Raw genomic sequence first — 23,026 nt, forward strand, 5'->3', positions numbered from 1 at the left:
GGGATGAGGTTAGTAGGTAGGAGATGGGGGTGGGGCTTGAGGTGGGAGGAGGGGATAGGTGGGAGGAAGGACAGGTTAGGGAGGCGGGGACAAGCTGGGCTGGTTTTGGGATGCAGTAGCGGGAGGGGAGATTTTGAAGCTTGTGAAGTCCACATTGATACCATTGGGCTGCAGGGTTCCCAAGCGGAATATGAGTTGCTGTTCCTGCAACCTTCGGGTGGCATCGTTGTGGCACTGCAGGAGGCCCAGGATGGACATGTCGTCTGAGGAGTGGGAGGGGGAGTTGAAATGGTTTGCGACTGGGAGGTGCAGTTGTTTAGTGCGAACTGAGTGTACGTGTTCTGCAAAGCGGTCCCCAAGCCTCCGCTTGGTTTCCCCGATGTAGAGGAGGCCACAACAGGATGCAGTATACCACATTAGCAGATGTGCACGTGAACATCTGCTGATGTGGAAAGTCTTCTTGGGACCTGGGATGGGGGTGAGGGAGGAGGTGTAGGGGCAGGTGTAGCACTTCCTGCGGTTGCAGGGAAAAGTGCTGGGTGTGGTGGGGCTGGAGGGGAGTGTGGAGCGGACAAGGGAGTCACGGAGAGAGTGGTCCCTCCGGAAAGCAGATAAGGGTGGGGAGGGAAAAATGTCTTTGGTGGTGGGGTCAGATTGCAGATGGCGGAAGTGTCGGAGGATGATGCATTGGATCCGGAGGTTGGTGGGGTGGTACGTGAGGATGAGGGGGATTCTGTTTTGCTTGTTATTGCGAGAAGGGGGTGTGAGGGATGAGTTGCGGGAAATGCGGGAGACACGGTCTAGGGCATTCTCGACCACTGAGGGGGGGAAGTTGCAGTCCTTGAAAAACGAGGACATCCGAGATGTATGGGAGTGGAATGCCTCATTCTGGGAGAGATGCGGTGGAGACGAAGGAATTGGGAATAGGGGATGGCATTTTTGCAGGAGGGTGGGTGGGAGGAGGTGTATTCTAGGTAGCTGTGGGAGTCGGTGGGCTTGAAATGGATATCGGTTTCTCGGTGGTTGCCAGAGATGGAGACAGAGAGGTCCAGGAAGGAGAGAGAGGTTGCTTTTGGTCAGTTTTTGCCTCTTTTAAAATCATTACTGGTAATCTTTGCATCATTGAGGTGCCAGTGTTCAATTTGCGGGATCCTAGCAACGGGCAGCACAGTGGCTCAGTGGTTAGCACTGCTGCCTCACAGCGCCAGGGACCTGTGTTCACTTCCAGTCTCAGGTGACTATCTGTGTGGAGTTTGCACATTCGCCCCTTGTATGCATAGATTTCCTCCGGTGCTCCAGTTTCCTCCCACAGTCCAAAGATGTGCAGGCCAGGTTGATTGGCCATGTTAAATTGTTCCGTAGTGTCTGGGGATGGGTACGTTGGATGGATTAGCTATGGGGGTTGCAGGGATTCAGTAGGGGGAGTGAGTCTGGGTAGGATGCTCCTCGGAGAGTTGGTGTGGACTTGTTGGGCTGAATGACCTGTTCCCACACTCCAGGGATTTTATCTAATTACAAATGACATGATGCAAGTTGACCAGTATTTGTACCTTGAGTGTGATCACTCTGCATATGATGCAAATGAAATATAACTGCAGTTTTGCAAGTGCACATTTCAATATCCTAGTGTACAGTAGACATAGATCCCATGCATTCACCCGTTTTTGTTCCAGCCATTTCCGGTTAGAGTTGTGTCTAACTCAGAAAATAAGGGCATAGAATGTAGCTCACGGTAAACGTCATCAAGACCAGGTTCCACCACCTCACCAGGAGCCTTTCCAGAGCCTTTGTGTTCTCTTTTACCTCGTACTACCCCAACAGTCCATTTCCACCCAAACCTCACGATTCAAATGTTGCCTCCAACTTTCCTCCTTGTTTCCTGAGCTCCTGAGCTTCCTGATATTGACTGAGATCCTGCACACTTCCCTCGTGGAGGACACAGTAGTGGTTACTGCCAATAATCCCCCCAGCTTCCTGTAGCCTTGCATGCCCGCAGATGTACATTGACCCATAGAGTCCCGATGAAGGACCCAGGCCCGAAACATCGACTTTCCTGCTCCTCTGATGCTGCCTGACCTGCAGTGCTCCTCCAGTTCCACATTTTATCGACATTTCCTCCTCAACTACTTTTCTATGTTGTCTATTCCTACTCTCAGATAACGGTTTTCTCTTCCCACATCTTGCTGATGTTTTTAGCCCTTTTGGGGTGGTGGGGGTGGGGGCCTGATGTAAAATTTAATGCACCCACTGATACTTTGCCTTAGGGCGAGAAGTGACATCAACCGAGATCAATGCTCCCTGACTTATAATTGAGTATTTTGTGCTTTAACTGAAGACTTTCCTTCAGGTGTGTAGTAGGTGTTTATATATCATTTGCTACTTAATGTGAAAGCAATGACCTCTGATCTTTGTCAATACTGAATAACTTCATTTATATTAAATAGCTATTTAATAAGTAAAATGTGTGCAAACGATAAATCACACCAGATTCAGTGAAATAAATTAAGTTTTTTAAAATTACATTGTTGAGTATGTGAGATGACATAAACTGCAAACACTTGTGTGTGTGATTTCTTCGTCTAACTAAGATAAAAGGCATGCTCAAGCTAGACCAGCTGTTTAACTGCACTGTTGTTAGTTCCAAATATACACACTTTGCCTGTTGAGCAACAAGGATTGGAATACCATGATTATTTAAACAATGCACTGTAAATATTGTGCAATGAAACATTCGGCAGCATTGTTTGCATAGGATTATAATTGTGAGAAGAATAAACTATTTTGCTTTGTACAATAACGGTTTAAAGTTGTATCATTATGAACGTTTGATTTCCTAGCTATTCATTGGTGAGCTGCCCCAAAAAGATTGAGCGACTATATTTAGCAGTTAGCTTAGTCCATTTTATCACTGGCTTGACCATGTCCAATTAAGCCATGGGTTAAGCAGTGGGTTCCAAATACATTAAACAGCAAATGACAACACCAGCTTCAAGTCTCCAATATCAAAGTACAAATAATGCTTAATGAAGGAAAATGGTACTCTTACAGATCTGTTTGAAAACTTATTAAGATCTGACAGGACACTCCTTTTCACACTATTTGTTTTCTTTTCTCTCTCTCATTTTAGTGGCTTTTCATGGCCTCCCTCTAAAAATCAAGAAGGAACCACAGAGTCCCTGTTCTGAGCTGAGTACTGCCTGCAGCCATGAGCAACCTTTCAAGTTTAGTTATGGGGAAAAGTGCCTGTATAATGTCAGGTAAGATATTTCAGTTGCAAACACATAAATCTTGCATATTTATTGGTGTTTCTGGCTGTTATGTATGATTTTATTCTCCTGAATGGTAAAATAGTTCCCTGAATATTATGCTTTTCTACTTTTAGTCATAGAAATGGCTGCTTGTTATTATACACATTATTTTTTAATACGTGCCCCTATTTTCTCATTCTTATCCCAGTACGCTCATTACCTATCTGCCATAATGTGGCTTGATAGGAGAGTGTTGTGTCCTACTATAGTGAAAAATAGCTCAGCCAGGTTTATGTGCCACTTTTATCCACAAGCTGAATAGATACTTTCCTGGCCTGCCCAGCTTGGCCCAATGTAGCAAGTTATATAGATTTAAAGTATGTGCTATATGAATTGTATTTTACTTGTCACATCCATTAATTTAGCAGAGTTTTAATGATGGTCCTGGAATTAAGGTCTTTTCTTAGTTTGCCATCTATTATTCAGGCCATTTTAATCTCTTACAAGGGGATATTGCATACAAACTGCAAGACAATGTGCACCATTGTATTTGTATGAGTTAAATATTCTCAGTTTACCATCAAAACAAAACTACACATGAGAGCAGTGGAATTCAAGTAAGTTCTCCCGAAAAGAACATGTGCACCATTCGCTACAGCATATGTAAGAAGTTTTTAAAAAAGACTGTAGCAGAGATTTCACATTGTAGCAGGTGTTTTGGTGACAAAAGTTTCCAGAGATGCCCAAAATGGGATCCACTGTGCGTGCACACACTTACGGAGTCATGGAGTCCATACAGCATGGAAACAGACCCTTCGGTCCAACCAGTCCATGCCGTCCACAATCCCAAACTAAACTGGTCTCACCCGCCTGCTCCTGGCCCATATCCCTCCACACCTTTCCTATTTGTGTACTCAGCAAAGTGTCCTTTAAACATTGTAACTGTCCCTGTATCCACCTCTTCCTCAGGAAGTTCATTCCACACGCGAACCATCCTCTGTATAAAAATTTGCCCCTCATGTATTTTTTAAATCTCTCTCATCTCACCTTAAAAGTGTACCCCCTCGTCTTGAAATCCCCAACCTAGGGAAAAGTCACCTACCATTAACCCTATCTATACCCCTCATGATTTTATAAATTTCTATAACGTCACCTCTCAACTTTCTACACTTCTGTGAACAAAGTCCCAACTTATCCAGCCTTTCTTTATAACTCAAACATTTCATACTCAGCAGCATCCTGGTAAATCTCATTTCTCTAGCTTAATAATATTGTTCCTATAACAGTGCAACCAGAACTACTTCTGGTATAAATTGTGTCTAAAAATATATTGGTAGGAAGCAGTAGTGCACACGTTATGGGCAGTGGGTAGATCATGATATCAGCTGATTTCTTGTGAACATTGTTGGAGCAGAGCAGTCTGTTAACACTGCCTTTAATCAACATGGCTTGCACATGCATTCAACGATGGAGTTTAAATGGATTATCAGCTGTATACAAGTTAATTGCTGATTATTATACAAGTATTTTCTAGAGCTTTGTAAAGTTGTTAAAACCTACCTGAAATGGTTTGGCAGGCACTGCACAACTTTGTCCTGATTCCAAGGATTCTGCACAAACCAATTACCTATAGAACGGGGTATTCCACTTGGAATGCAGCATGACTGGGAGAATGACAAGAAGTCACACAGAGAGGGGCAAGCTGCAGGAAGAGTGAGGAAGGGTTTGGAAGAAGGTCTCTCAGCAGGAGGCCATATCCACCATGATGTTGAGGGAGTGTTTCTCCCATCTGAACCTCAGTGAGGAACAATGTGTGTGCACTGAAGTAAATGGGTCCACACAGAAAACTGCTGCCAGCTGCAGTCATAAATAAAACGTTATTGTAGGTAAAGATCACATTACTACTAATTGTGAAGGTGACAGTGACCATGAACTTTTCTGCAGAAGGCACCTTCTAGGCTGAAGCTGGAAACATTTGCAATAGCCCACTAATGCAGAAAAGAGCTTACTAAGGCTCTGTATTCGGAGTGCTGATAATAGTTCATTGTCACTTGACAGAGACAAGTACAGACAGCACATTGTGGCTTCACTAGAATTGTAGATAATCCACGTGATGCAGACTACCATTGACTGCATTTCCATCATTGTACTGATGCTGCATGTCAATTCTGAAAGGTGAAACAACTGCATAGGATTCCACTCCCTCAATGTCCATCTGGTGCGAGACCATTAATAGTGAACCATGCCCAGGATCCTTTCATTCTCTGTGGGTCAGCTGTGCCATCTGTCTTTGAGGCACTGTAGCAAACCAAAAGGTGGCAACTGGCTGGCAAGGACCTGCAACTGAGCGAACAGCTCATGATTCCGATACATGACCACACGTGGGCAGCATGCAAGCAATGAAAATGGTGTTGCCAACATCAAATATGATAACTCAGATCATTGAGTTGTTTAAATAAAGTATTTGCTGCCTGAACTAGTCTGCAGGAGCAGTGCAGTGTTCAGTGGAACAGATTTCAAGTCTGTGGTTATCCATTGCATGTTATTACGACATCATTATGAGGACACAACTCTTGATGACAGGCAAGAACAGCTGAGGAGCAGCAGAAGAATAAGGAGGAGAAAGAGGAGGCAACCTCATAAAACCTTTCCTGGTGGGTGCTATTTGTGAGCAGGTTATCTTACGAGGATGCCAGTGAACACTGGGGTGACATGGTGGCTCAATGGTTAGCACTGCTGCCTCACAGCACCAGAGACCAGGGTTTCAGGTCCCCCCTTGGTTGACTGTCTGTGTGGAATTTGTACATTCTTCCTCTGTCTGTGTGGATTTCTGCCTGGTGCTCCTTTCTTTGCGCAGTCCAAAGATGTGCAAGTGAGATTGATCGGCCATGCTAAATTGCCCATCGGGTCAAGGGATATGCAGGCTAGGTGGATTAGCCGTGGGAAATGCAGGGTTACACGGATAGGATAGGGAAGTGGGATGCTCTTCAGAGGACCGGTATGGATCTGACGAGCCAAATGGTGCGCTTCCACACTGTAGGGATTCTATTCTATGAATTATGATACAATCCCATTTCCTAATTTAGCAATCCCTTCATTTGGACACAACACAAAAATAAAAGCAAACACAAAGTAAACATTTCCAGCCAAATTTATCAATGACAGCATTCCATATTCCATGCAAAGCCAACTAACCACTTTTTAAAATTTCCTTAATGCCATCTTTCTGGTGCCATTGCCTGTTCCAGTGCTCCTGTGCGGTGTTAACCCAGTGGCTGTAGCCTGACTCGTGCAATGCTGTTTATTTTTTATTGAGGGAGACTGCAGACGGTTAGGCCGCAAACCTTTAAGCAGCTGTCAGCCTCGAAGGCCCTGTATCAGAATGCAGAAATTTGTCATGGCAACAGCGGTCTGACTGGTTGACAAGCAATACTGAGAGCACTCGCAGACTGATAACCGTAGGAGAACAAAAATGATCATCCTAAACAGAATATAGCAAGTTCATGCACTATGAAATCATTGCCATTCTCCTGGGATGGTGCCTCAGTAATCTGTTGGAGGACAGATTGCTGCACGACATGACTTCAGACTGAGCATGCACTAAATTACTCCAATATTGATTGCTCTCTGCTTATGTTTCTAAGAAAGCAGAGACATTGGCCAACAGATGCTACACCATGGTTAGGTCCATGGATTCAGCCACCTCTTCCATGTTGGAAAGGGAGGGCTGCATGCTCTGGGTAAAACACTGCACCAAGTTGGTGCTGTGTTCCTTTATGTTCCTTGATAGCGAGAGCAGGCTTTTTATCAGGCCAGCCAATGCACCAAGCATTTCATTCTGCATACGGACCAGCTTTCTTCTGTAGTCCACTGCATCCACGTACTTTATAAGAGTTCTAGGCAGCAGATCTTGTGTGTAACTTCACTCTGTATTGAGCTGATACCTTTGCCATTTTCCCCTATTGGGCTTCATGTGACCTGTGATCGATGTTCGACCAGGTTATTGCATTGCTTTTCTTGTGATCCTCTAAATTACACAATAAATTACACATTGCATTGAGTGACAGAGCTGAGTATACTCTTGGCTACCATGGGGCAGTTCTTGGATATCTGAAAGAAGAAAAACACAATGATAAAGTTGTCATTTTACAATATCTCAAGCCTGTGAATCAGAGGGGATTGTGAAATGAGAATGAAATGGGTGTGAGAAGGGGAATGAGGAGATATGGATATTGTCCTTGTAAGTGAGTTGTGTCACCTCTGGTCATGGCCTCAGACATTGTGCTCCAGTCATTGCAAGCACTGTGTATTCATGTGGATAAGGACATGCGGCTGTGTTTGTCCCATTCCAGTTCACTCCTGCTACCTCCAGTTATGCGCTACTTTATCCTGAGAGAGAATGGCAGATGTGTCAGTGAGTGTTGTGCAGTTGTTTGTGAGGTGTGGCAGTTATGGTTGAATAACTGACAATCCATGCAATGCATTAGGTATGAATGAGAGTCTTGCAGCTGTATGAAGTGTGTGAACGTGTGGTGCCTCTGGGATTGTTAAACGAGAATCCTGATTGTTGTTATGTTTGTGACGGACAGGGTTCTGATACTTTGAACAGTTGTCGAAACTAGTGTGAAATGTTGGTGTGAAATGGCATTTGAAGAAGCATTCAATTTCATCGAATACTTATGTGGTCATTGAACTTAATGTAGCACCATATCCAGCTTCTCAGAGTTTGACCCCTGGCATTGAACTACCATCAAACCCCCTACTCCAGTCCCCGTGGCTATCTGTTCACGCTGCCTTTTGACTGTTATGTCAGGATGGCCTACTTTCCACCTTGGCAGACACAAGCTATCTGCCATCTCTTCCATTACCTCCACTGAGTACCCTACTACAGTTCTGCAAACTTCAGAGCATGCTCCCTGCCATGTTATACCATCATTCTGTTTTTTTTCCATGTCAGAGTGACTTGCGTGAGAATTTTCACCTCCTGCACATCCTTGGCAGATTCCTTGGAAGAGAATCAGAGTTTTGGGGCTTTAAGGTTTCCTCTCACAGCCGCATGATGTGCAGGTTAGGTGGATTGGCCAAACTAATGAAAAATTTCCCCGTAGTATCCAGGGATGTGCAATTTAGCCATGGTTAAAACCCCATGCGGGATTATGGGGAGGGGTGATGGCCTGTTTCTGTACTGTAAGTGTTCTATGATTCTAGATGATCAGAAGCCTCGTGGTGGATCAGAAACTGGGGAGGGTGAGGGATTGGGGGTGAGGTTGGTAGAGAGGTGCTCAGCTTTGAAGGTTCTTCAGGCTGGAATCTGGATTCAGGAGGCAGGTTTAAAGCCACTGAGCCAAGTCTAAATCTTAGATAATGCAAGCTTTTGCAGTAATTTTGGTTCAGAAAGGCTTTCCGCCATTTTATGATATTATCAAAGAGTGAATGGTGCCGTCTTCTATTAAAGATCTGAGAGGAGAGGTAATGAAGCAGTCAATCTTTCATATTAGCAAACTTCCAACTCCGAATCGATGCTGCTGCCATTGTAAAAGAGGCTGCATGTCTGTATCTGATATCAGCAAGCATTCGAACTTTCCTTGGATTTCCCAGACTGTCAGTCTTCAGAACTCCCTGACTGATTTTGTTTGCACATTAATGTGTTTCAACGCATCAACGTACTTTTGCCATCCTACCAAGTAGTGCTGTAAAGGAAGCCTATTGGTGTGGGCAAAAATTTCAGTATCAGATTTCCAGGCAGGCCTGCTGACATGCATGTATTCCTTTTGAATGCTTAAAACAAATTGGCAAATGGGAGGTTTCATATAAGGAGTTATCCTGTAAAGGGACTGGCTTCCCCTTGCATTTAAGTGTGTGAGGAAAGTGATGTATGTAAGCCCTTCTCCCGATATCCCATTCAGAGCCCAAACCAGGTTAAGACGATCATTTGATATTACAGGTTGCTTTCTTCAGACATTTGCCATAGAGGAAAGCACATTTTATTTTCTAATCTTTCGATTTGTTTGTGGGCTTGTTTATGTTTCTGTAGTGCCTACGATCAGAAGCCACCCGCAGGATTGAAACCCTCTAACCCGCCAACCCCATCCAGCACACCAGTCTCCCCTTTGCACCATGGCTCACCTAATCCTGCAGCAACTCCCAAACCGGACCGGAGTTTTCCAGCTCATCTGCCTACCACCCAGCCCATTCCAGAGAATGCCTATCCAATGGATCCTAGGTCAGCAAGTACACTTAGTTATTTCCTTTATTGATTTAGATATGATAAGTGTTTGCTGAGTCCATCCATCAGTATCTTCCAAATCCAGCTGGAGATATGTGAGTCCTGAGTATACAGTCAGTGGGCATTCTATGTTAATTCTTTTCTTGTGGGAGCATCGTCACACATATTGGTGTGGGATGACTGCTGCCTGCATTTGAAGCTGTTGACAACCCAAAAGTAAATGGACCTAAAACTGCACTGGGTTTATATACCGGCAGTGAAATAGCTTTCAGGGTAGTAGTACAAATGGGTAACGGTGAATTCGTGGCCTGCTTAACACCCTGAGGGTTTTTTTTTCACTAAATTCAATGGAAAGGAGGAGCAAATGGGAAGTAAAGCTGACTAAGGGTTCACTTCTGCCTGTTCAAAGTCATGGCCCAAGGCTAGTTCCACCCTCAGGTTTTTCAGGTCCTTGGTAAGTTCACTGCCGAGTATTCATCATTAAAATATATGGCATCTTCGTGCATTCTTATTATTAGATTTTACTAGTTCTCTCAAATACAAGTGAATGATGGTTATGTGGGAATGATTGTAAAGTGGGAGTTTGAGGAATTCAGATGAAGCCAAAAAACTGCAAGGCAAATCTGGAGCTGTTTATACTTCGTATCAAGAATATATTCCAACCTTGAGTGAATCCATAGAACTGTCACTTTTTTACATATTTAATGAGAGTATCCTTTTTGGACTCCCAATAATTGTTTCTGGTGTGAGAGGTTCTGTGCTGAGAGTGCGATTCATGAAGTCACCTCTGTGACAGCTTCAATCTGCTTTGTGTCCTTGCTCATCCTGGCAGAAGCTCTCAATATCAACACTGTCAAAGTATACTGTTGTGTCATTGATGTGTGATGACATTAATGCTGAACAATGAATGCCAGTAATGTAATTACCATGAGTTTATTATACCGTAACTTACTGTTTATTATTCAAGAATGAAACAAAATTTGGAGTGAGAAAAGGTTATTTGCCTATTAAATCTAATGTAATTATTCACTGATGAGTAGCTCCCCCTCAGCCCACTGGTGTGCTCTTATTTTAAGGAACACTTTGTTTTCTCTGACGTTGTTGTAAAATGAAGCAATGTTACCACAATCCCTGTAGCCTTCAATTCTCTTTCTCCATATATAAATAGCTTTTTCAGCATCTACAGTTCCTTCAGAATTCAATAAAATGGTTATAGGTCACTTGAGCTTCCAGTATGCCTCCTTTTGATGGGGATCTATCCAGCAGCAAATCTGTTGCTCACAAGTTTGTTGCAACATACATTTGGATATTATCACACTGTATTCCCTAAGAAAGTAATTTGTCCTGCACAAAGTTACAGAATGAATGTTATATCATATGGAACCCTAGTGCCCTCCTTCTAGTCTTGTAGATATACACTTAAAGATGTACGTGTATAAAACACCATAGGTTTGTCATTGTTGTCAAGAATGTGCACCTCCTCTCCTGTTATAAAACTCAAGTTAATTCCTTAGCTCTGTTGTGGTGTCTCAAACTAAGCCCCTGATTTTTACTTTTAACTTAAATCCTTTGTCCTCGAATGTAATTGGTCTTTACTGTGGTGTTCAGTTTTTGCAACCTATATCAATGCTGGATTATTAAGGACAATGATGAAGCATACTTGAATTTTTCACTCAACTTTCCTACTCTGTATCACTTTCAGATTCCGGCGTCAGCTTTCAGAGCCGTGCCATTCGTTCCCACCTCCTCATGGGCTGCCCAGGGAAGGTCGTCCGATGTACCAGAGGCAATTGTCTGAGCCCAACATCCCTTTTCCCCCTCAGGGCTTCAAACAGGAATATCATGATCCAGTCTATGAACATGCCACCATGATTAGTGGGCCAACAAACCAGAGTTTTCCGCAGCCGATGATGATTAAGCAAGAACCACGAGATTACGCATATGATTCAGGTTAGTGATCTTGGGAATACAAATGTACAAAATAAGATCCAAGTTAGTCGCATCAATGAAACAAATAATCTTCAGCTGCAGCTTATTGAATAACTGGCTTCTACTGTTACACTGAAGGGATGGCGACTGGTCATTCTCAGCCCCTGTGGAGCCTCAGCCTGAATGCATTATCTGATGTACTTGCATTAGAAAAGTGCTTTGGGTTCACATTTCCAGTCCTCCCTGTGTGGAAGTGGCCGGAGACATTGTGGTTATTAAAGATAAACCCATTCATCATTATGAGTGGTTGCATTACCACAGTTGTGTGATGGCCTTGCCCTTCTCTATTTTTTCCCAATCCTTTATCTTTAATAACTGTTGTTCTTGCTTAATAAAATAACTCCTTAAGGTCACCTAATCCTAACCCTAAAGTAAGAATTAAAAAAAAACTACTGTATACAATCTGTGTCATTAATTTGACATTAATGATTAATTCGAACCTAAGCTTAAATATACATATATCTATATATGCATGAATGCATTTATCCATCCTTTAATCTGCCTATCATATATTACAAATCACATCATCATATTTTTCTGACATCGCTTCTGTATAACACTTTATTCTTTATATTTGTTAGTCAAAGCTAGTTGTTGGGGAGTTAATTTAACCCCACTGAAGTGTGAAATCGTGATTGTGTGGATTTGCTTCACTTACAGCAGTGCTTTAAAGACAAATCAAAAAGGAACCACATATACATAATGCCTTTCACAACCATGATATCCCTAAGTGCTTTGTAGCTAATGAGCAACTTAATTGAAGTTCAGTTGCTCATATAACTTGGAGAAAATAAAATAGTCACTGTTGCAACATCAGGTCCCCATAAACTGCTGTGAGATGTATCAATTTTTTTTTGAGGGAGTTGTTTGGTTAAATATTACTGCAACATCTGCGGAACATCTCTACTGTTCTTCAAATAATGTGGGGATCTTTTACATCTTTCTAAAGAGAGCAGTGGGCTTGGTAAATTTGCCATCAAAAATATAGCATCTTTCTCAATATTATGCTGAATGAGGTGTTTGGCTGAAATATTTGCACAACTTGTTGGATTGGAGCTTGAGTCCATTTGCTCCTGATTCAGAGAAGAGAGTGCCACCACTGAGCCATTACTCATTCATTTAGATTTTAGATCATTATTGTGTGGTTTTCTCAATTTGCAAGTAATTTTTCTGTGTTGTGCTGCTGATATGTGCTGATGGTGCAATATTGGAACAAAGTCTTAATTATGTGCACCTTTTACATTCCTGCGCTGTATTTGCTCATTGCCAAATAATATGTTACGTTAAATAATGTTTTGAAATAGTGTTTAAATTATGATCTATAAGGGCCAGTTTTGAAAATGTGCACTTCCATGAGTGCAGTCTCATTGGATGCATAATTTAAGACAAATCTCTTTTAGTGCACAATTTGATTGGTCCTTGTGATCACTTAATCAGCTTTTGTCATTGATCCTGGGAGCAACTTTCCATCAGTTGTTATTCTCCACTAATGTCTTTTCATTGTTCACAGCTAATACAGTGCCTATCATGTTACAGCTATCCTTCTGTAATGAACAACATCCACTCCTGTCCTAATTGCTTGCTCAGTCTTCTTGTTCCCATACTGAATGCCTTCACTACAGCTCTCTGTGCTACATCTTGACTCAGAGTCTCAGGTTGTACCTCAGGCCCCAAATACATTTACCCTGTCAGTATGCAACAGGTCCACATAGTGCTCTCCTTATTAAGCTAAGCCTCAACTCCAACAGATGTCTTTCTTTTTAACACAACATGCCCATTGAATCCAACAATAATCTGGCATGTAGCCTCATTTTCACCCCAGCTTTATCTTTCTCTGTGCCTAGTAGATCCATAGATGACCCATTCTGGCAAGTCAAACAACCAAGCCATACCCTGAATATTCTGGTTAAGATATCAATATATGAAGAGCAAACGTCCTGCCATAAAACAACTGTGACCTGGTTAAAATCTTGATTCACTCTGGTGTAACACTGCAAATGACACTGAATTTTAATATAAAATGTTACCAAATGTATTGGCTGTGGTGGTATGCTGTTCTCTGTGTTAGCATAAAAGTAAAATGAATCCCAAATTCTGAAGTGAATGTAGTCATGGATATTGTATTTGTGCACATTCAGGAAGAAAAACTAGATGAAATAAACATGCATTTGTGGTGTTTGTATGTATTTGTGGAAAATATTTTAAAATGATTGGATTTCAAAGACGAACAAATTTGACATTAATTTCAGTGTTAGCCTGTATTGTAGTACCTCAGTTTTTGCGGGAATTTGTTGTTGCAGTGATGAGAGTGCTTTGTATTTCTATTTGTACATTAAAGAATGTATTCCTGTGAAGTAGACCCTCAGAATTAATGTACACAAGGACTTTTTATGTTGCACTGTCCGCTTAAGTGGTCAAAAGTCATAGAATTTCAGCAGCAGTCAACAGCTTTCTGAGTTCAACACATGTCAACAGTGTAATCCGGATTTGTACTCCTATTACAGTGTTATGAGGTCAAATGGACTCTGGCTGTCTTCCTAAACCAGTAATTGAAGGCTGAAGCCACATTAGCCCGATCATGTCAACTTTGCTCAAGAGTGATTGATTCAATCTATCCCCCTGGGGCCTCTGCACATAAGCTGAACTCAGGCATGAATGGAGCTAGGCAGCATTGAGTTTCATTCATAAAATGGAGTGAAGGGAAAGACTAGAATTCCCAGTTAGACTGGGCAGGGTGTACAATTCTAGCAGCTGTTTCCTTCGCCAGATTACTTGATACAATCATCACTGCAACAGGCATGCCCAGCGTAAACTGATACCATTCTTCTGCCTTTGTGCACAATTAATATGTAGCAAATGAGGATGTCCCATTCACATTGTGCAGAGATAACAGGCGCTGACTGGTCTGAATTCCATTCAAATATTTCTTCTAGCCACACACCATTGTGAGTACCTTTTAAGTTTCTGATGCAAGCTACATAAAGGGAACAAGAGCAGCCCCACATGGTAATGCAGGGAATTCATTTACAAGGTCACAATGAAGTACTTAGCAATCTCTTTTTTGCAACAACCAAATTTCTGACATTTGCGTTTGCTTCCCTTCCCATACCAAGCTGGCCAGTACATATTTGTCAGAGGATTGAGAAAAAATAAACTGTCATATGTGGGCCAGAAAATTAAAAAATCTTTTCCTCGTTTCCTCTTCATTTGCATACGGTTGCAAAATGATTGCATGCCAATCCATAGCAGTTAATTGTTCAGTCAGTTTATATTTGACAAGCATTATCAGGGAACAACCTTGTCAAATAATTACCTCCTTAAAAAGAGATATTAGAACGATTTAGGTAGGAGGCCTAAAAGGCATGGTGGACAATTTGGATTTACCGTAGAAGGAGTTGTTTCACATAATATTAGGATTTTGGTTCTTACATCCCAGTGATCAGTTACTGATCCACATATAGAAAGAGATCAATTTAAGCTGCTGACTCATGGTAATGGGAAGAGACTTAACTGAATATGGATATTGTGGGAGTAGTGAACATGAGGTTTAAGACCTAACTAAAAAGGGAAACAGTAAAGATGATATAACAGTCAGCATTAGATTGCGGAGGCAGCAAAAGGAAAGATGATCGGATATAGGAACAAGGTAATTAGGACTGTTTGTACATGTGGATGGCAAATGCTGACACTAGTTGGGTGAATGGCTTTCTTTGCTTTCCAGACTTCTATATGTTTCTATGAAAATGAAATAGAACTAGAGGAAACAAAAATCAAAACAAAATTGTGGATGTTAGGTCTGAATTCAACTTCCAGAGATATTAATTTTGTCTGAATTACAATCGGAATGTTTCAAATGCCAAGTGCAATTCAAACAAAGACCAGAGAAAACTGTATCTATCACATTAGAATAACCTACTCTGATTAGCAACATGGACTAAAGTGGCTCCAAATCATATCATAATGTAAGGTTATATCTAACATTCACATTTACCCAGGCTTTTAATTCAGTGGCGCCCACCCTCAATTTGGAAATGTCCTATGTTTGTTAGGATCAGGCCTGAAGCCTAAAACTGTTCTACATTGTGACATCTAATGATGATATTAATGCTCATAAACAGGTTGAGTAAGCAAGTAGGAATTGCTTAGATGTTGTAAAAGGATAAAGCACTGGGGAACAACATCAACTAGATTCTTCCTCCTTATCCTAACAGTGATTTGGACGTCTTTCAAAATTTACATGTTACCATTCCAAAATGACCTTGTGAATCTATGAGGGAATATTTTTCAGGTAATTTGAGGAGCGATTGCAACAACAAAAAACAAAACAGTTGGCCATTCCTTCCCATTTGTGTTACAACAGGTTGAACTCCACTGGTGATATACTACAGATGATGGAATCCTGTTACTAATCTGTGGAATTCACTAGCCCTGAGCCTGATGCATGCTGGGACATTGAGTAAATTTAAGGTGGAGGCAGACCGATTTTTAATGAGTAACATGGCTGAATGGTTATGGAGAGTAGGCATGAGTGTGGGGTTGAGGTCAAGATGAGATCAGCCATGATTGTTTCAAATGGCAAAGTAAGCTCAAAGGGCTGAATTGCCTGCTCCTAGTTCTTATTGATGTCTTTGAACTCCAGAGACTGATTTCATTTTCTTAATCATGAACTATCAGTGTGTTTGCACTGTCTCCATAATAAAATTGTGCTGTTGCACAGGGAAGGCATTGAAAGATAAATGTTCTCTTTCTTTACTGTCAAGGGAAAACAAAAGCTATTTGCTGGCTAAAGAAAATGGGAGAGGTTTTACAAGTGCTCTGAATCAGCAAACTCATCAATAGATTGTTGAATTGAAATGAAGCCACTTTATCTAAGTGAAAATTGATATGTCATGGAGAACTTTTGGCTTTGGTGATGGTAAAAAATGGAGAGAATAGATTTCATTGGGAAAGGATACGTTGTACATTGTGTACTGAATGACTGATTCAATACGGCTAGTTTGCCAGCCCTGCTGATGTTGAAAGTAACTCCCATAGTCACACAAAGTTAAAAGTGGTAAATCTGCTGCTTTTAGTGTAATTCACGCCAGAGGATCCTGTTCCAGCACCTTTTCTAAACTTCAGACAGAATTATTCCATTTTCACTTTCAACGCTTCTACTTCAATCTTGGAATTGCAGAAATTAAAGCACAGAAGTAATTATATACATAGAGTTATACAGCACCAAAACAGACTCTTCAGTCCAAATTGTCCATGCTGACCAAGTTTCCCAAAGTAAACTAGTCCCACTTGCCTGCATTTGGCCCATATCCCTCTAAACCTTTCCTATTCATGTATGTATCCAAATTTCTTTTAAATGTTGTAACTGTGCTTGCATTGTTTCAAGTAGCATCCAGCACCTGAATTATTGACACTGGCCCCTTATCATCCTGGGAAAAGTATTCCGGCTAGAGTTGGAAACATCTTTATCCTCTGGTAGTGGCAGCCTTGACAGGGCATCTGCATTGTTATTTTACCCTGTCTATCAGTATTCAATCTCATGTGTAGGCTCACAGAACCAGTGCCCCGGGTGTACCGCTGGAGAGTTGGGCAGTGGCTCTGTCAGTCTATTCATGAACTCCTTTATAAATCTAGCGTCGATCATTTGACTGTACAACAGGCAAAACAATTACACATTTATAGCTTATTCCATTGGGCCTCTGCACTGCTCATCAGGAGGTTTTGTAGGTGGACATGACCAGTCCATTTTGATATTGAAGTGAGGGCCCTGCTCACATTTTAGGCCCCGTCACGTAAAATTTGTTAGCACTGGTTCTAACCAGCAGTTAGAGTTTGAGGTTGGGTACCCTGGTGCCACCCAAATGATGTAGCATAAATGCCATCACTAATTATGATCATTTGCTTCAGAGAGACGCAAGGTTTAGCAATGGAGGAGCAATGGCGGTTGCCTTCACTACGGTTTGGAAATTTGACTGGGCACATGTTACTCTGCTGAGGGAACACACAAAACAGCCTTATAAATAAGTATTTTTGAAACTCCCAAAGAGACAGAGGGTTTTTGTTCAAGATAATCAAGCTACTTAAGATCAGTAAGACTTGCCTTTTAAACATTTGGAGCCTTTGTCTCATCCTCAGAAGCCTCTCTCAACTGTCTGCAGGTGAATGTTCTGTTTGAGACCTACCAGGTACCTGTGTGTTAAACTTCCAGGAGATCAGAGCTACTGCATTGAGCTGTGACGAGCGCGGGCAGAAGATTCATCCCTGACTGCCGCTCCCCACCCCTACCCCCTCAAACCCTCAGAGTGTCTTACAAATGAACAGATAGGACACAGAATCCTTTTAATTCCTGATGAAACAGCAGGTCAATTTATGTCTTAGTCCCGAGACTGGAATTTCATATTCTCACTGTTTAGGACATTATCCATTTTCCCATGTATAATATTGCACATTTCAATGCATTGAACTTAATCTGCCGCTATTCTTTCACTGCGTAGGTGGTTTGTGTCATTCTGCTATTTCTTGCATTCTTCCTCACATCTTTAATTTGATGTCATTATCAAATTTTAATGGCAGTATGTTTGTTTCTATGATTGAGTCAATTAAACAAATTAAGATAAGGGGCCAGAATAAACCTTTGTAGAACGCCATTACCCTCATTTTATGTCTAATTTCTGTTTTCTGTCTCTCTATTCTTACAGCTGCAGTGGCTTTAATGCCATTCACCTTTAATTTTCAAAAGGTTTCTTGAATGCCATTTACTTAAATGGATTCTGAACATTCTTCTCTCTCTTCTTTATTCATACTGTGATTATCTCAAAATATTCAACCAGTTGAGTTTTTTGACCTGCCCTTTGTAGCATCATGCTGACTGTCCCTGATTAATTCATGTCTTTCGAAGTGCTCAATCATTTATCTTGAAGTATATGAACTCTAGAGGGGTAATCTAACAAAAACACAATCCTCATAGAGAACCTGTTGCACTGGGACAGCATGCAGAAAATGTAGTAATGCTTCTTTACATTGTACTAACATTTAGAGTGATCTCTGCGTAGGGTGGGGTGCTCTGCATTGGGGTTGCAATTTCCTCAAATGACCCCTTCAACTTTCACCCACTGCTAGCAAGGGGTCAACTGGCCTATACATTTTGCAGTTATCTTCTTCCTCTTTCCTAACGAAGGAATATAAAATTAAGATTCAAGAGGAGGGATTTGGGAATGACTTCAGCAGGAAGGCATACTTCTGATGGGTCCATGGGGGAAAAGACAGCAGATTTAGGAAGAGGCTACATCTACTTGCAATAAAATGTTAGGCGGGTTGGGGTGAATAGGTAGGTAATGGGAAAGTGGCCCACTGATCGTTAAGGAAATCAAGGGTTGTAGTACACAGCAGGAAAATGGAGTTGAGGATTATCAGATCAGCCGTGATCTCATTGAATGACGGAGTAGACTTGATGAGTTGAATAATCTACTTCTGCTCCTACTTCTTACAGATGAAGATTTCAACTTTCACAATCTTCTGAAACCTTGACTTTACCTTATCTACGTACAACTGATATTCTAAAGAAAAATAACACTTGTTTATATGACCAAAAACCCCACAGTGCACTGTTACTTTTCAGAACACTTTTCATCGAATTGTGGTCTTTTGACAAAACAGTCTGACCCTTGCAGTTCTCAGTGGACTTGGGTAACCTTTCTTCACTGAGTCATAGAGTCAGGCAGCGCGGAAACAGATCCTTCAGTCCAATTCTCCATACCGACCAGGTTTCCCAAACCAAACTAGTCACATTTGCCTGTATTTGGTCCATATTCCTCTAAACCTTTCCTATCTGTGTACCTGTCCAAATGTCTTTCAAATGTTGTTGTTGGCTGCCACTTCCTTTCGCAGCTCATTTCATTACACACTAACCTCTGTATGAGAAGGTTGCCCCTCAGGTCCCTTTTAAATCTTTCCTCTCTCACCTTAAACCTATGCCCTCTAGTTTTGGACTCCTCTACCCTTGGAAAAAGACCTTGGCTATTCACCTTATCTATGCCCCTCATGATTTTATAAACCTCGATAAGGTCACCCCTCAGCTCCGATGATCCAGGGAAAAAGTCCCAGCCTTTCCATTTTCTCTTTATAATTCAAGCCCTCTAGTCCTGGCAACATCCTCGCAAATTTTTTTCTGTACCTTTTCCAGTGTAACAACATCCTTCCTGTAGCAAGGCAACCAGAATTGTATGCATTATGCCAAAAGTGGCCTCAGCAATTTCTTATGCAGCCTCAACATGACCTCCTAACTCCTATACATAATGCTCTGATCAATGAAGGCAAGTGTGCCAAATGCCTTCTTCACCAGCCTGTCTGTATGCAATGCCACTTTCAAGGAAACAATGAAACTGCATGCCTAGGCCCCTCTGTTCAACAACACTCCCCAAGGGCCTACCATTAACTGTGTAAATCCTGCCCTGGTCTGTCTTACCAAAATTCAACACCTCACATTTATCTCAATTCAAAGCCATTTGTCATTTCTCAGCCCATTGGCCCAACTCTACTATCTGAATAATTCTGAGAATTCCTGAACGGACTTTCAGCAAGAAGACCCACTTTAGTAATTTCTTCTACTGAAAATCTTCCAGTCTCCTTCAATTGTTGTGGGTTTTTTCTCTTTGAGAAGTGGACAAGCTTTCCAGAATTCTCCATGATAGCTAAGATAAGTCAATATTTTCTTGCTGCAGACTAAAATAGCTGTTGTTCATTTTCTGTCTCTCTCGTCAAATGATTTTTAACTCTACACAAGGCACAATAGCTGCCTCTCATTTTTTTTATTTAAATTTGAAGTATGTTATGTGGTTTAAGTAAGGCTACCTTCTTCTGTCCCCACAATGACTATCACCTAGCTTGTTGCCTAGCAGAGGTAGCAGGAAGCCACATGTCCCTATCGTTATGCCATTATGAATTTGAAAAGTTAGTGCAAAACATTATCATCTTCTTTCATTCCTTCATTCCCTCGAACCTTGCATTTGCAACACTCACTTTCATTTTTCAAAGATGCTGTCCGAGTGTTGTGATTATTTTCCATTTTTCTTTTAGATATTCAGAATCCACAATACTTTGCTTTTGTATTTGTGGGCTAATTGTCCGATGTACTCTCACCAATGTATTTAAGGTGGAGGGTCTTCATAAAATAAAACAGCTGGTGAGCTCCCCATCTTCCTGCCTACCTTCCAACATGACCCCCATGTGCCAGGGGCCTAATAAAGTCCAAGGCAGCCTCCTTTAAGTGGGTAATTAACTTCTATTTAAGAGCTTCATTGGCATTTGAATGGAATCCATTGGTCTGCAAGGAAGGTGAGGGAATAGCAAAGCTGGGGTGCAGTTTGGCATCCCACTGTAAAATCCACCCAGATTTTCTCAACACACATTGCTTGTGGGGGAGTCTCTTGCCAAACTTAGTGTAAAATGTACTGGAGAACCAATTTGACTATGTCACTGCATTCATAGAGACAAATTGGAAGAGATGCAGCCAGTGTCTAACCTGAGAACCCATTGTGGCATGTTGTTGTTTATATCTTAAGTGTTTAAAATAGATGGTTTAAAACTGATGGGAATGGTCAAATATTTTTCAAAACATGGAGAGTTAGTTTATTTTAGGGACTTTCTTTTTGTGCATCTGGTTAATTTATTAAATGAAGCAGTGACACCTCCACCTCCAGACTAACATCTGCCATCATGGAGTTCCTGTCGTCTCATGTCGGTTGTATGTATAATATAGAAACCAGACCTATTTAGTATTCAGTAATTCAAACAGTCTGTAAACAGATTATGGCAACTGTGTTACCTCAAAGATCTCCATTCAAGTCAATCTGAACTCATATCGCTCTTCCTTAATTGACACTGCCTCAAATTCTTGGAATGCATTAGCAAACAGCATGATGAGGGTACCTTCCCCATTGGAGCTGCAGTACTTTATGAAGATGGTACTCCACCATTTCTTCAGGGAAAGCACGGGCAGGCAATAAGTACTTTCCTTATGCCTACATCCCAAATGTGAAATTTGTGAATAGAGGGAAATTAATCATTAAGTGAGGCTTCTTGTTTGAAATGGTCAAAACAGCTCAAAATGTTAATCTTTGAAATAGTAGTTGACTTGCAATCTTCTTTTCATCAAGGGTAGATATGTAGGGCCAGGGTCCCACAAGGTCAGAAGGATTTTGAATTCATTTACAAGTGGTTTTTGGGACCTGATGCCAGGAACCTTGAGTTCATAAAATTCCCACAGTGCAGAAAGGGCCATTCAGCCCACTGAGTCTGCACCGACCTTCCGAATAGCATCCCGCCCAGACCCAGCCCCCTACGCCACATTTCCCACGTCTAATCCACCTAGCCTGCACATCCCTGGACTCTATACACAGTTTAGCATGGTCAATCCATCGAACCTGTGTATTGGACAGTCATCCAAGGCTGGAATCGAACCCAGGCAGCAGTGCTAACCACTGAGCTACTGTGCCCCCCGGTGTTTTTGTTGGTGTGTGGAATAAGGATATAAGTCTGCACTACCAACCCATCTGGCTCCGTTGCAGTGGTCGGCACCTCCTGGCCGACTGCATTTTTCATGGAACTGGACCAGCTTCTTCATGGCTTGTAGTTCATGACCCCTCAGAGGATTATGAATCTTAGTCTGGATTTGGGAAGCTTTTGAAAAGGGACTTCAAAATGTCTTATCCATGGCAACTTATGTTCCCAACTGCTTTTTATGACAATTATAGTCCCCCAAGCTAACTCATGTCCCTTCCATGCTTATTTACCCAGAATTTACTATGTACAGAAGCAACTAAATATGTATAACAGTGATAATCTCAGAAACAACTTAGAAACACATATTTATGAGCTTTGGAAGAAAATATGGTGTTTTTACAACTCTGTAAATGTATCAATCAAGCAGAGCATTAATATAATAATAACAGAAGCATTAAGCACTTGCTATCTCTTAACCTTGTGCAAATAAACATTGAGATATTAGCAAATGGGATCAAGAAAAAATAATTTACTACAACCAGATACAGATGTCACTCAAGTAAAGTCAATCCCTCTTAGCGTCTGTGTAGACAAATTCACTCAAATAATCCTTTTATAAGGACCTGGATTCTCAGCCAACAGTCCACTGACAAAGAGGCAGATATTCAAGTTATTCCCTCTTATGGCTTATGATTGTTCAGATGGCTTGTTTAACTTTCAGTCAGTTGGTGTACAAGTTATGGGAGAGTGAGAGATAGATTTTCCTATAATGCTCAATAGATTTATTTCATACGTTATATTTATTGGAGCATTTGGAGTAAGGGGACATGTCCTGTGTTGGAGAAAGGAACATGTCCATGCAGTGCACCTTTTTTTGAATTGAACAGAAGTGTGAGGGACAATGGTTTACTGCTGCATTGTTCATGGAAACACCTCAATCAAATTCAGTCGTCTTGCCAACTAATCAACATGTTTTTCTTATGCATTACAAATTGTTGTTCCCTTTGAAATTTGACGTTCTTGTGTCAGTTTTGATGAGTGCAAGATGGCAGGTGCCTTTGTCCCA

General features: G+C 41.5%; 1 protein-coding gene across 1 annotated transcript in view; it reads left to right on the forward strand.

Annotated features, from left to right (window-relative positions):
- etv1 (ETS variant transcription factor 1) overlaps positions 1 to 23,026 on the forward strand; it is a 139,041-nt gene that overhangs the window by 57,159 nt on the left and 58,856 nt on the right. Inside the window, exons 8-10 of the mRNA XM_048608512.1 lie at positions 3,128 to 3,257; positions 9,283 to 9,471; positions 11,177 to 11,424. Coding sequence (XP_048464469.1) covers positions 3,128 to 3,257; positions 9,283 to 9,471; positions 11,177 to 11,424 — 567 coding nt within the window. The remainder of the gene's footprint in view (positions 1 to 3,127; positions 3,258 to 9,282; positions 9,472 to 11,176; positions 11,425 to 23,026) is intronic.

The sequence above is a fragment of the Rhincodon typus genome, chromosome 2 (genome assembly GCF_021869965.1).
Source record: "Rhincodon typus isolate 14 chromosome 2, sRhiTyp1.1, whole genome shotgun sequence".
NCBI lineage: Eukaryota > Metazoa > Chordata > Chondrichthyes > Orectolobiformes > Rhincodontidae > Rhincodon > Rhincodon typus.